Genomic DNA, 15,592 nt, shown 5'->3' with positions numbered 1-15,592 from the left:
GGCCGTCATGTTTTGTACAGATGTATCACGGCCGTCATGTTCTGTACAGATCTATCATGGCCGCCATGTTCTGTACAGATGTATCATGGCCGCCATGTTCTGTACAGATGTATCACGGTCGCCATGTTATGTACAGATATATCATGGCCACCATGTTCTGTACAGATGTATCACGGCCGCAATGTTCTGTACAGATTCGTCACGGTCGCCATGTTGTGTACAGATGTATCACGGCCGCCATGTTGTGTACAGATGTATCGTGGCCGCCATGTTCTGTACAGATGAATCACGGCCGCCATTTTCTGTATAGATGTATCACGGCCGCCATGTTGTGTACAGATGTATCACGGTCGCCATGTTGTGTACAGATGTATCACGGCCGCCATATTCTGTACAGATGTATCACGGTCGCCATGTTCTGTACAGATGTATCACGGCCGCCATGTTGTGTACAGATGTATCACGGCCGCCATGTTCTGTACAGATGTATCACGGCCGCAATGTTCTGTCCAGATGAATCACGGTCGCCATGTGGTGTACAGATGTATCATGGCCGTCATGTTTTGTACAGATGTATCACGGTCGTCATGTTTTGTACAGATTATCACGGCCGCCATTTTCTGTACAGATGTATCACGGCCGCCATGTTGTGTACATATATATCACGGCCGTCATGTTCTGTACAGATGTATCATGGCCGCCATGTTCTGTACAGATGTATCACGGCCGCCATGTTCTGTACAGATGTATCACGGCCGCCATGCTCTGTACAGATGTATCACGGCCGCCATGTCGTGTACAGATGTATCACGGCCGCCATGCTCTGTACAGATGTATCACGGCCGCCATGTTCTGTACAGATGTATCACGGCCGCCATGTTCTGTACAGATGTATCACGGCCGCCATGCTCTGTACAGATGTATCACGGTCGCCGTGTTGTGTACAGGCGTATCACGGCCACCATGCTCTGTACAGATGTATCACGGCCGCCGTGTTGTGTACAGATGTATCACGGCCGCCATGCTCTGTACAGATGTATCACGGCAGCCATGTTGTGTACAGATGTATCACGGCCGCCACGTTGTGTACAGATGTATCACGGTAGCCACGTTGTGTACAGATGTACAATGGTCCCCATTTTCTATGCAGTTTTATCAGTGTTACTGCGGCCATGTCATTTATAGGGTTGCTAAAGTACTGCTTCCATGAACAATGCGAAGCGAAGATAAGCATTTCTTTCCGAAGCGATTCCTTTCTATCAATTCCCTTTCGTACATGTACTTAAAGCACAGCCATTTATATACTTTTACATAAAATACAATACAGCACGCGTGGTGTCTGTGGTATGTATAACGGTCTATAAACGTATTCCGCGTGTTCTTATGATGATCTCATTGGTCAGAAACCCACAGCAGTGTTGTAATGTTGCCTCAGGGAATTAAACGACACAGAAGCTTGAATTAAATTGAATTGAAAAAAACCAGAATTATAATTGCATATCTCAATATTCTCTTCAGGCTAACAGATTTACCAATTCCACGTAAAGACGTCTCTTTCCTTCTATGTGTCCATAATTACCACTACACTTCGATGTCGGAACATATGTGGTCATGTGTCAAATAGATTTAGGCAGACAGTGTATTCATCGGAAACAATTGCACCCCATGTTTCGGTTCAGATGCATTAAATACGAATTTTGACATACTAAAATCTATGATGGGTCTACCCTAAGATCGTCGTTGGAGCTTTATCGCTTTTGGCCCACACACCACAATTGATTTTTATTTTTAGCTATCCTTATAAGGTTTAGTTCTATGGGTTATCTGAGTAACTAAAACAGCCTAGTACAGCTATGGTTCCAACTGAATTTCATCGTTTTGAAGCTTACCTGACCAGTCAGTTTATTTTAGCAAATGGCATAGCGCATTGTCCGTCGTTCGCCGTCGTACATTTTTACATTTTCGACAGATCCGCTGAAACCACAAGGCCTTTGCAGTGTAAGTTAAACTCTCAAAACAAATTAAAGACCACGTGATTCTTTAATGTCACTATCGTTAATCTGTCATGCCATATCAAGTATGGCAACCACGTTTGAATGGAATAAAATTTTGCGACACAACAGCCTATAGCTAGGTAATCTTTCATATACTACTCAAAAGAAGCAACGGGCAACCCGATTTGATCAAGATTATAATATTGGAGGCCTTACTTACTTTCAAACCGTTTTATAGAAGACATGTTGAGGACATTTCCAAATTTAACGCGCCAGTGACAACAAATGATGTCCGATTCAAATCCCTATTTCAACTCGACTATTGGAAAGTTGAAGTCATCCCTCTTGCCATACAGTCTTGTGGAGATTGTTTTGTCACTCTGAACCTTTATGTATAGCTCTAACTATGAAACAGATGAAGCAGTCTCACTGATTTCGTTCACTTTGGTGGGTAAACCTGTGGCTCAATTGGTGCCCATGGGGATGCCTACTTCTTGCCTTAATGTCTTAGACCGCCTCCGTGGTCTAGTGGTAGAGCGTCCGCCCGGAGAGAGGAAGGTCCGGGGTTCAATCCCCGGCCGCGTCATACCAAGAGACGTTAAAAGATGGTACTTGTTGTTACCCTGTCTGGCGCTCGGCATTAAGGGTTAAAGCAAGGCCCGTACGGCTCGGAGTCAGTATACTGTGTCTGAGTGGGATATTCATGTTAAACTGCGGCATGGTATCTCAGTGAGCTAGCACTATAAATCGGCATCAGTCCGGACTAGTACAAGCAGCCACACACACACACACACACACACGTGCATACACGTCGCTATATAAGTGCAATAATCTTGGACGCGACGTTAAACCCAATTTCACCACACCTCACCTCACCTCACCTCACCTCATCTCACCTCACCTAAATGTCTTACCTCCAAATTGTACATGAAGTTTAGATGTTATCAATGAGACCAGCATTTTACGTATTGTTTTCTCAGTAAACTTCAGATGGCATTTGCTTTCACGTTTTGACAAATTGTCCTGAACCTGAAGATAGATATGTAGCTGTATATATGGTAACAACGTTTTGTAACAACATTACCATGGATCAAGGCATGAAGTTTTTCCTTAAGTTTATCATGTGGAATGGTGGTGTACAAAGTTGAAAAATCATATATTCTGGCAGAAGTGAACTCGGTCCTTTTCTGAGATTGCAAAAAGTCAACCGAACCTTTTGAGCTGTTGAGAATGATACTCTGAGTGTTCAGTGACAATATTTATGTAATGTTGTTTTCGACCATTCAGTGATTCTCATTCTGATTTTATACAAACATATGATTCATTACGTTAACATGGGAAGTGACAATAGAGTCAAAGATAGTCGGTATATGCCGAGCCTTTGCCTCTCCAAACACCCATGAACGGGTGGATCTTCATGGTCCCAATATTAAAAAAAACACGCGTGTGAATTCTATTTATTATTTTCACCTTTAGGGTTTTTATTCCGTTTAGAAACAAATACACTGAAATCGTACTGTACAATATGCTAAGAGATACATTTGTTCCTTAGCAATGTGAAGCCAAACAAATTACCCTTTAACAGTTATTTCATTGTGGAACATCCATTCGCCGAGAAATGAAGTCCCGAACGCTTTAATATAAAATATGATTGAACGATGTGTTGTAGCTTATTTGAACCTGTATGACTGCACTTACAACACTAATGATTCATTCTTTTTTATTTGATTATCTCTGCGATGTAAGTTTTTGTCATTCGAACCAGGAAGTTACAGGAACAAATCATGATTGAATACTTCCTGAATCTATTTTGGATACGTGTTTGTGAGGATCAGATTTATGTAACTAATCACAGAATCGTTGTTCTTGTAACCAGATGTCAGCTTGTTTTGACTTGGTGAAACATTGTGGTTATATAATTTTATCTATATCTTCTTTGAAGGGCATTTAGAAGTTGGAGTACTAAGTAAGGATAAGATATATGGATGAACAACTTCTTTATCACAATTAGGAGCAACGTTTCGGTGTAAGTTCTAACACTGTTATCAAGCAAGTTACTATATCACGTTATCTACGTCTGTTACAAGGTCATGCTGAGATTATTCTGTTTACTATATCACGTTATCTAAGTCTGTTACAAGGTCATGCTGAGATTGTTCTGTTTACTATATCATGTTATCTACGTGTGTTACAAGGTCATGCTGAGAGTGTTCTGTTTACTATATCACGTTATCTACGTCTGTTACAAGGTCATGCTGAGAGTGCTCTGTTTACTATATCACGTTATCTACGTGTGTTACAAGGTGATATTCAGAGTGCTCTGTTTACTATATCACGTTATCTACGTGTGTTACAAGGTGATGTTCAGAGTGTTCTGTTTACTATATCACGTTATCTAAGTCTGTTACAAGGTGATGTCAGAGTGTTCTGTTTACTATATCACGCCATCTACGTCTGTCACAAGGTGATGCTCAGAATATTCTCTTTACTATATCACGCTATCTATGTCTGTTATAAGGTGATGTTCAGAGTGTTCTGTTTACTATATCCCGTTATCTACGTCTGTTACAAGGTCATGCTAAGAGTGCTCTGTTTACTATATCACGTTATCTAAGTCTGTTACAAGGTCATGCTCAGAATGTTCTGTTTACTATATCACGTTATCTAAGTCTGTTACAAGGTGATGTTCAGAGTGTTCTGTTTACTATATCCCGTTATCTACGTCTGTTACAAGGTCATGCTAAGAGTGCTCTGTTTACTATATCACGTTATCTACGTCTGTCACAAGGTGATGTTCAGAGTGTTCTGTTTACTATATCACGTTATCTAAGTCTGTTACAAGGTCATGCTCAGAATGTTCTGTTTACTATATCACGTTATCTAGGTCTGTTACAAGGTCATGCTGAGCGTGTTATGTTTACTATATCACGTTATCTACGTCTGTTACAAGGTCATGCTCAGAATGTTCTGTTTACTATATCACGTTATCTACGTCTGTAACAAGGTGATGCTCAGAGTGCTCTGTTTACTATATCACGTCATCTACGTCTGTAACAAGGTGATGCTCAGAATGTTCTGTTTACTATATCACGTTATCTACGTCTGTAAAAGGTGATGTTCAGAGTGTTCTGTTTACTATATCCCGTTATCTACGTCTGTTACAAGGTCATGCTGAGAGTGCTCTGTTTACTATATCACGTTATCTACGTATGTTACAAGGTCATGCTGAGATTGTTCTGTTTACTATATCCCGTTATCTACGTCTGTTACAAGGTCATGCTGAGAGTGCTCTGTTTACTATATCACGTTATCTACGTATGTTACAAGGTCATGCTGAGAGTGCTCTGTTTACTATATCCCGTTATCTACGTCTGTTACAAGGTCATGCTGAGAGTGCTTTGTTTACTATATCACGTTATCTACGTCTGTCACAAGGTGATACTCAGAATATTCTCTTTACTATATCACGCTATCTATGTCTGTTATAAGGTGATGCTCAGCGTTACCGCACAATCGGCACTATGACGAAAAGCGTAACTGTGAAAAACCTTGATGCGTGCAGCCAGAAGCTTGTCTTTGAGGTGAAGGCGTGTAAGCATGCTGGAGTGATGATAAAGACAAAGAGGGCCAAAGAAGCTGTGTTTTTCATAATTGAAAACGAAGGAAAACCTGAGTCCGTTTTGACAACACGCTCAGCTAGAGGAGGAATGAAGACGTCGACCTACAAGAAGGGTCTCCTCAACTGCAAGTCCTATAAGACCTTCTGGATAAACTGGGCGATGCCTGGGGTGGTGTCCGCTGGAATTGGTAGTCACGTTGGACAGAACGAAATACTACGAACTCTACACCAGATAAAAGATCCACTGGTTGCTGTTTCCCTCTTTACAGGGATGAGGAAAAAGGGAGAGTGGAAACTTTCAAAAGGTATGGTTCAGATACTCGGGGTTTCCTTTGGAAAAGGTTTTGTCGCTTTTATTTGTATATCCCTGTAGAAATAGTAGCTACCCTCTGGGCGTCATCTTCTTTGTCGAAAGAGCGTCAATTGGATGGTTGGATAGATATGTGGATAGAATATAGACAGATAGGCAGATGGATGACGGATGGATAGAAAAGAGACAGACAAATAGATGATAGAATGATGATGGATGGATATATAGATGGAAAATAGATAGAGAGATGGATGATACATCGACAGATTGAAAATAGCTGGCTAGCTGGATGGATAATGGAACGATATAGAGATCGAAAATAGATAGATGGACGCATGATATATTGACAGATTGAAAATAGATAGATAGCTGGGTTGATGATGGATTTGTAGATATTTAGAAGATGGATTAAGAGCTTGATGGATGGATTGACGAGGGATAGATATATAAAATATAAATGATAGACGAATAGATGGATGGTAGATAGATAGAAAATCAATAGATAGATATTTATATTGATATATAGCTGGATTGATGGAAGGATGGATGGATGTATCGTAGAGATTCTTTTTATTCCAGATGAACCTCCAGTTTTCCTCACCCCCTGGCCTGGTGACGTCACACAGATTGATGTTCCTGAAGACACCGCCCTTGGTACGATCATCTTCTCGGTTGAAGCTAAGGACCCGGATGACAACGTGACGTATGACGTCGTCGGCGTCAATAAGGCTACATTCGGTATGAACGGGTCAGGCCTGGCTTTGATAAAAGAGCTGGACTACGAGACAGAAAGACTCCATGGCGTGCTGATCAGGTGAACTATCGAGGCTCACGTTTCTCATGTTATGACGGATTGAGTATTGTCCGGATTGCATCTTAAAACCTGAAACTAACTTGAACCTTTATCCACGGTGTGCGTGTTATAATTAGTTTAATCGTAATATAATATATTTCTTTTGGTGAAAATGGATCGTCAGACAAACCCATTGAGGCTTACGTTCGTGTTGTACACAGAGCTTCACCAAAATCAAATTACAGTATGTGATAGTGCTTAGTGACTGGTTCAGTACATTTAATCTAAATGTTGTGTTTTATGTAATTGAAAATTGAAAGAACCGTCGTTAAATTTGATTGTGTCTTTTTGACCGTCACTCAATCCTGCAACAGTTTCTAAAAAGTAACCTCCGGCTGGGTAATTTTACCCTTCAGCAGTTGTGTATTTGATGAAACAGTTTTTTTTATAACTTTTAAAAGTTTTAAATCAAATTATAATTAGAAATTAAAACCATGTAGAAGTATTCTTTGAGTGCTGACCAAGTGCCAGTACAGTTAAATTTTATAAATCAAATATTTAATATAATATCAATTTAACGTGAAACATGTGATAAAATCAGCTGAGAGGTGTAGTTTCTTTTGCTCCTCAATTTACTAAATTATTCTCTATCTATCTGTCGGAATGCTTTTTATGGGTTTGGATATTTCACTTGATTGTTTCTCAAGAACAAAGTGATTAAGATTCACAATGCGAATACATTTGCTTGTATCGTGTGAAACTAGAGTCAGGGAGACATGCCAGGGTAGAATGCATGTCTCCAGCATCTGATAGAGTCTAACATTCAGGGATTGAGCAACAGAAAAGCTACCAGTACATCACGTTTTGTTACACTGGGAATTCGGAAAAATGGTTCCCAGGATACCATACTTGTCTCTCGTTTGGTTGCCTGACACAATGTGTTCACAATACATCTTGGTGTCTCAAGGCCACATGCTTGTCTCCCATTTGGGGGGTACCTCATGCTTGTCTCCCCGTTGGGGGTACCTCATGTTTGTCTCCCCGTTGGGGGTACCTCATGCTTATACCCTGTTTGGGGTACCTTACGGTTGTCCTGAGGCCAATGAGATTAGAAATCGCGTGTTGAGAATAGGTTTCCGCCATAGCATGAAGATGTTGATCGTTGCTCGTGGCATCACCGTTGATTTGTGTGGTCCAGCCTCAATTATTTGCAGGCTGCCCTGATTTAGCTGTAATATCTTACTAATATTGTATATAGATACAAGTCGAGCTCCACAGTGAAAGGTCATGTGGGACTGTTAATAACCGAATCTAGGCCAGACAAACATGAACAGCGATTCCCCCAATTGGGCACGATGACATTCCATCGGCCAAGACCACACCCACCATCCAGTTTAGTCGCCCCTTGTAACCAACAATAGGGTGTTGGGATCTATTCGAAATGCCCCCCCCCCCCCCCTCCCTGTGGTCACTATGTTATTTAAACCACCGTTTGTATATTGATCAGAGCAATGGGGGGCAAACTGGACACCAATGCATCAGTCCTGGTCAGCGTCACGAACGTGCTGGACGAACCTCCTTTGATCCAACTATCTCCAACACAAACCATCCCTGAGGAGCTCCCCTTAGGGGAGACGGTCCCGGGGCTGTATACGGTCACACAGAAGGACATGGGTAGAGGACTCAAATACCATCTAGAAGGTTAGTAACGTTAGACGCGTAGGTGTTGCTTCTCAAACACCCATGGGATGTGGATCTTCGAATTCCGGATCTTGCTCAGTATTGTAGGGAACCGGTCAGGTCTTTCCAAATAAAACAATACGTTTGTCTCTCGTCCCACGTGCACAAGCTACCCTCCCGTAATAATATTTAAAGTCTTTGTTGCTTCAAGACATGGAATATTGTTCTTTGAAATAAGATCCAAACAATGTTTATTTTGTTCATATTTTAGGACATCCGCATATTCGGCAAACAATTATTAGTGGTAAATACTTTTTACTAGACAAATTAATTTCGTCATTACCTGTACCAACACCATCTAAAGCATTCGATTGTTTCAGGGGTGCACTCCAAGTATTTTGCTATCAACACATTGTCTGGCGAGCTCATGATGACGGACAGGCTGGACTATGAAAACTCAAGTTCACCCCGTGTCCTTGACAGTTTGACCCTTCAGGTCGAGGACGACGCAGGTCATAAAGCACGTGCAAATCTATCCCTGAGGCTTGTTAATCTGGACGATAATGCCCCACGTTTCGATGAAATTGTATACAAGGTAAAGCTCCAGGAACCGCACGATACAGGTAAAGACTGAGTGAGTGGATGAGTAAGTGAGTGAGTGCTTGTATGGGTAGGTTGTGGATGGATGGGTGAGTGAGTGGGTGGATGGGTGTGAGAACTAGTGTGTGAGTGAGTGAGTGAGTTGGTGGATGGGTGAGTGAGTGAGTGAGTGATTGGATGGGTAGGTTGTGGTTGGATGGGTGAGTGGGTGGGTGACTCTGAGAACGAGTGTATGAGTGAGTGTGTGGGTGTGCTTAAGGTGAGTGAGGTGGTGGATGGATGATTGAGTGTGGTTGTGATGATGGGTAGGTTGTGGTTGGATTGGTGAGTGGGTGGGTGACTCTGAGAACGAGTGTATGAGTGATTGTGTGGGTGTGTTTTGGGTGAGTGAGGTGGTGGATGGATGATTGAGTGTGGTTGTGATGGTGGGTAGGTTGTGGATGGATGGGTGAGTGAGTGGGTAGATTGGTGTGAGAACTAGTGTGTGAGTGAGTGGGTGGATGGGTGAGTGAGTGAGTGGGTGGATGGATGAGTGAGTGAGTGATTGGATGGGTAGGTTGTGGTTGGATGGGTGAGTGGGTGGGTGACTCTGAGAACGAGTGTATGAGTAAGTGTGTGGGTGTGTTTTGGGTGAGTGAGGTGGTGGATGGATGATTGAGTGTGGTTGTGATGGTGGGAAGGTTGTGGTTGGATGGTTGGGTGAGTGGGTAGGTGAGTGTGCACTGTTAATGAGTGTAAATGTGAGAGTTGTAAACATGACACTGGTAATGAGAGTGAATGAGCATGGCATTGTTTTGAAAGTGAATGGGTGAGTAAGTGATCATGGTACTGTAAATGAGAATGAGTGAGTGGGTGAGCTGGTAGGCATGGCACTGTTAATGAGTGGTAAGAAAGCACCCTCGAGGTTTCAGAGAATCGAAACGACTTCGGTGTGAAGCAAGTTTTGCCTTCGTATATACTGACAATAATTTGTCTCTGATGCTCGTATAAAAAGATCACTGCCATTTTAAGACAATGCAGATATTTGTCTTAAGTTCAGAGTCGGAAAGGTCAATGAATTCTTAAATAATAACAGACTAGATAAAATGGACCTGTTCAAAAGATCTCGAAGTAAGTAATCAGATATAACACAAAGAAACAACATAACGGATATAGCGTGTTATTTTAACAGAAAAAGTTAATGTTCAGAAAGAGTTCAATGTTATGTATTCTCTTATCTATAGAAGCATAGACGCCACTGAGGCGGACTGAAAGCAGTTCCAACACTACTGATACGTGTAGAGTAAACGCTTTCAAATATATATTTCATCAGCAAGTACCGTTAAAATGAAGTAATGGAGCTGTCTGTGTAACTTGAAAAGAAAAGATGTTTAAGTAGTCACTAACCTTTGTACACAATAATGATGGGCCGCTTATATAGTCAGAGCTTCTGATTAACCCGGTCATCAGGTATGTGTGCATTCAAGCATACGTTCTGAACTCCCTGCGGAGTATACAGGTCAATCTGAAAATGTGGAAATGTAAATAATACTGAACTCGTGAACTAAGTTTAAATGTGGAAATGTAAATAATACTGAATTTGAAAGTTTAAAATTAGGACCATTTCTACTATGGTGTTATACAACAGGATTATATGAGCTGTCGGGATTGTACATAGGGCCGAAGATACAGGCATTACACGTCCAGCTCGTAATACTCTAAAAGACTTATTAGATGAAATACGTTTGTGTGACAACTATATCGATCTATCGCACTCCCGGTGTCATATCTCGAAGTGCGAACAAGGTCAATTGGCACGTGACAAGCCAGTAACGTCAAATCAAAAATGGCGTCGTGATATCTGTACAGGCCAGCCAGCCGACGGCGTCCGGCAAATCAGATTGCATAATCCTTTAACGCGCAATGATAATGTACTTTATCACCCAAAACTAGCTTCCGCGGCCCCATTGTGCCCATTGTGACACCGGTTACCATGACGTCACTATTCTTTCTGCCACTGAAGCTGGTTAGCTGTGCTTTATCGCTCAAGACACTGAACAAGTTGTCACAAAGATTTGGGATGTTAAATAGAATCTCACCATCGTGTCGTTTGATATGAAATATATCATATCAACACTCGTGAATATAACTTTTATTGACGAGTGATGATAAAGACCAAAGACGCTCGGGTGAGGTTCTCTATTTATTGTCCGCAGGAAAGCCACTAGCCAGAATCAGATGCGAGGACCGGGATCTAGAGGACAACGCCAACCTGACGGTGATCATGAAACCGACAGAGTTCTCAGACAAGTTGGTCATCAGGAGGACTGACACTGCGTTTGAGCTAGACATCAAGGACAAAGAGAAGGGCATCGACCAGCTAGGGGAGGGGTTTACTGTGACGCTGGAGGCAACGGATTCCGACACATCCCGGTCAAACACTGCCACGGCGTTGGTGGAGATAGAGGTACGTCCTGTAGTGTAGTGTACTGCAGTGTACTGTAGTATCCTATAGTATAGTGTCCTGTAGTGTAGTGTCCTGTAGTGTACTGTAGTGTCCTGTAGTGTAGTATAGTGTCATGTACTGTAGTGTCCTGTAGTGTAGTGTAATGTCCTGTAGTGTCCTGTAGTGCAGTGTATTGTCATGTACTGTAGTGTCCTGTACTGTAGTGTCCTGTAGTGTAGTGTCCTGTAGTGTAGTGTAGTGTCCCGTACTGTAGTGTCCTATAGTGTAGCGTCCTGTAGTGTAGTGTCCTGTACTGTAGTGTCCTATAGTGTAGTGTCCTGTAGTGCAGTGTAGTGTCCTGCAGTGTACTGTAGTGTAGTGTCCTGTAGTGTAGTGTCCTGTAGTGTAGTGTAGTGTCATGTACTGTAGTGTCCTGTACTGTAGTGTCCTGTAGTGTCCTGTAGTGCAGTGTAGTGTCCTGCAGTGTACTGTAGTGTGATGTAGTGTTGTGTAGTGTCCTGTACTGTAGTGTCCTGTAGTGTAGTGTAGTGTACTGCAGTGTACTGTAGTGTCCTGTAGTGCAGTTTAGTGTCCTGCAGTGTACTGTAGTGTCCTGTACTGTAGTGTCCTATAGTGTAGCGTCCTGTAGTGTAGTGTCCTGTACTGTAGTGTCCTGTAGTGTAGTGTAGTGTCCTGCAGTGTACTGTAGTGTGCTGTAGTGCAGTGTAGTGTCCTGCAGTGTACTGTAGTGTCCTGTAGTGAAGTTGCTTATAGTGTAGTGTCCTGTAGTGTAGTATCCTGTAGTGTTGTGTGGTGAAGTGTTGTGTAGTGTCCTGTACTGCAGTGTACTGTAGTGTCCTGTAGTGCAGTGTAGTGTCCTGCAGTGAACTGTAGTGTCCTGTAGTTCAGTGTAGTGTCCTGCAGTGAACTGTAGTGTCCTTTAGTTTAGCGTCCTGTAGTGTAGTGTCCTGTAGTGTAGTGTCCTGTACTGTAGTGTCCTGTAGTGTAGTGTAGTGTCCTGCAGTGTACTGTAGTGTGCTGTAGTGTAGTGTAGTGTCCTGTAGTGTAGTGTAGTGTCCTGTAGTGTAGTGTCCTATAGTGTAGTGTCCTGTGGTGTAGTTCTGTTGTCATGTATTGTAATCCTGCCGACGAAAGTTACTCAATGTAGGATTTGATAGCAGTAAAACTGTACTGAAGAGTGATGTTTCACTTAAAACAAGAGTTAAAAACAGAAGAAAATATGTGATTTTAACTGAAATTCGAAATGTGTACATACATAGTTCAGGGGGAAACCGTTGGTGGAGGTTGTGAAGCTTATATTAAGCTGATAACCACGAATTATTCATCACAACAAACTGTCATGTGTGATCTGACTGAAAGGCTGACTACCAGGCCTGTTTCTGCCCGCCCCAGGTATCTAGTGTGAACGACAACACACCGCAGTGGGTGTGGCCGGCAGCAGGAACCTCGGCCCCGGGTGTCCCCGAGCTCAAGATTCCTGAGACTTACCCCCCTTTCACGACGATCACGACGTTCAACGCCACCTTGGGCGTAGGCAGCAACCCCGGCGACATCGTCTACACCATAGAGTCGGTCATGTCAGGTTAGTGATGAGTGGGCAGATGAGGGCATTCTCCTATCATCATCATCATCATCATCATCATCATCATCATCATCATCATCATCATTATTATTATTATTATTATTAAACATAAATAAATGCAGCTAAGAGGGTTTGGGTGATCCTGGCACTTCGAGGATTACAAGTTCACTTTTTCATTCAGTTCGTGTGTATGCCTACGACGTAGTAAAACAGGCCGATTACCCATACAGCTACTATTTATAGCCTTCTGCTGTGAATTCCCTGAGAAGTTGATGGAAACACATATGTCTGATTATCCCCCACTGCCAAACCTATGGGTTAAAGATATAAATCCGACATCTTACTTTTTTGAATTTGTCACTTTCCTGAATGACATACTATGTTCCTGCATCAGCCGAGAATGCACACGGCCACTTTGCAATGTAGTCGCTATTTGATACCAACGAATCAAGCCACGGCCTGGTTTGAAAGGAAAACCAGCGCGGGGAAATCAGCCAGTACTAAGACCTATGAGCGCTCAGATTACATCGTACGAACGACAGTATTAATCATGCGACCATATACGCGAAACATTTCTTCAGTAACCGATAACGGACTTCCACGAGTTCATTCAACTTTCAGAGACGGTAGGGTAGTCCAGTGGTTAAGGCGTTCGCTTTTCACACAGAAGGCCCGGGTTCTATTATCCACATAGGTACAATATGTGAAGTCTGTTCCTGTTGACATTATCGGAATATTGCTAAAAGCAGCATAAAACCATATTCACCCACTCACTCATTTGACTCCTATGAAGTATACACGGCCATCATTACTGGCCTACATGTGACGCTACTACACCGGGGCTCTCGGGTAGCCTAGCTAGTGGTGGAAGCGTTCGCTCGTCACGCCGAAGACCCGGGTTTGATTCCCGACATGGGTACAACGTGTGAAGCTCATTTCTGGTGTACCCTGCCGTAATATTGCTGGAATATTGCTAAAAGCGGCGTAAAACCATACTCACTCACTCACTACTACACTGCATGTCAGACCTATGCATTCACTGGTGATAATATATTATCATGTACTTGCGTTGTGAGGTGTGCCAGGTGAGCTATGACTATATCTACATTATGTACACGGCAAATGAGGTGTGCCCTCTGCCTCTCAAACGCTGATTCATAGTTCATTATCTTTGATTCTGAAATGCCGACAGTAAATTATTCATAAAATGTACCATAGTTAGCATCTCGGTTTTACGTTACAGCGATAAGGCATAGGAAATATAACACTTGATGTTTTGTTATCGTTAAAGTGAAATATACATGACCATTAATATGTCTTATTGCAGATATGAGGAAGGCTGCATATGGGAAATTCACAATTGACCAGAGGCAAGGTTACTTAAAAGCAATCACCATCCTTGACTATGACAAACCAACCGGAGGTGTAAATTTCTATATAATCAGTGTCAAGGCGACGAATAGGAAGGCCCCGAACAGGTATTCCGTGCGTAAAATAAAACTGTTCCTTACCGACGCAGATGACAATGCCCCAGTGTTTAGCGAGGGGTTTTATCGAATCAATACCGGTTGTTCTAAGAAGGCCGAGGAACAGTTATTATTAACGTTTAACGTCACCGACTACGACGTAACGTCCTTTTTGACGTTAACAATGACGCCTAATACCAGCAATTATACAAGACTAGATACATCGAGGAGAGCGTTAATACTCAAACGTGTGTTAAACGGCACCGCTGACCGCCAGGTGACCTTTGAGGTAATGAAGGTGACAGCCTGTGACCTCAGGAACCCACATCTGAACACGTCAGTTTACGTCATGGTCTACTACACCGATTGTTCAACAAGTTCGCGACGGCGGCGGATGAGGAAGAAGGGCGTGATGAGGATTCCGAAACCACCGCGATCTTGTGGTAGGTATAGGTTATCTGTGCAGTGAAAGGTTTAACACCGCGTTTTACAGCAATTCAGTTATATCACGTCATATCTGCTTAATATGGGAGGAAAGCCCGAAGGCATGCAAGTCTTCGACGTTTACCACTTCAGTGAAACCCACGAGCACGGGTATGGTCCTGACAAACCTAGAAACATAATCGGGGCGAACCGGGATCCGAACCCACAATCATAGGTTTCTGGCGCACCCAAGGGGCGCAACTCTGCACGTATGTTCCTGAGAAACCTAGAAACAAAATCAGGACAATTCTTGGATTTGAACCCATGATAATAACAAATTGGCGATTTAGACGTCTAGAATTAAGTAAAGAAAAGTAGCGATGGTTGACTTTATCGTCAAAAACAGGTACACTAAGTACTGTAGATTTCATGCCTCATCTGTTTCCAGAAGTCAACGAGTATGTTAAGGACCAGACAGTTGAGGACTACATCTTTAAGGCGACTAGTGGAATCCTTGGCCTGATTCTCGTATGTATAGCAGCGTTCTACCTCTCGAAGAGAACTGTCTTGTAAGTACCTTACTCTTATGTCAGTAAGCTTATGTTACAAGTATCAACTTATATCCTTAATACAAGCATATATAAAGTTTGACCTTTTTATATATCTTTAAAGGTCGAAT

The 15,592-nt window shown here is 42.5% G+C and overlaps 1 protein-coding gene across 1 annotated transcript in view; it reads left to right on the top strand.

The window, feature by feature from the left end:
- The window catches only part of LOC124136651 (protocadherin Fat 1-like), a 73,913-nt gene that overhangs the window by 45,898 nt on the left and 12,423 nt on the right, over positions 1–15,592 (top strand). Inside the window, exons 3-10 of the mRNA XM_048396826.1 lie at positions 5,484–5,918; positions 6,503–6,737; positions 8,224–8,417; positions 8,777–9,019; positions 11,192–11,442; positions 12,835–13,024; positions 14,352–14,933; positions 15,362–15,482. Of these exons, the coding sequence (XP_048252783.1) occupies positions 5,484–5,918; positions 6,503–6,737; positions 8,224–8,417; positions 8,777–9,019; positions 11,192–11,442; positions 12,835–13,024; positions 14,352–14,933; positions 15,362–15,482 (2,251 nt within the window). The remainder of the gene's footprint in view (positions 1–5,483; positions 5,919–6,502; positions 6,738–8,223; positions 8,418–8,776; positions 9,020–11,191; positions 11,443–12,834; positions 13,025–14,351; positions 14,934–15,361; positions 15,483–15,592) is intronic.

Source organism: Haliotis rufescens, unplaced genomic scaffold, assembly GCF_023055435.1.
Source record: "Haliotis rufescens isolate VD_foot unplaced genomic scaffold, xgHalRufe1.0.p SCAF_16, whole genome shotgun sequence".
Taxonomy (NCBI): Eukaryota; Metazoa; Mollusca; class Gastropoda; order Lepetellida; family Haliotidae; genus Haliotis; species Haliotis rufescens.
Note: the sequence above shows the minus strand (reverse complement) of the source record. Positions and strands in the feature narration are given on the sequence as shown.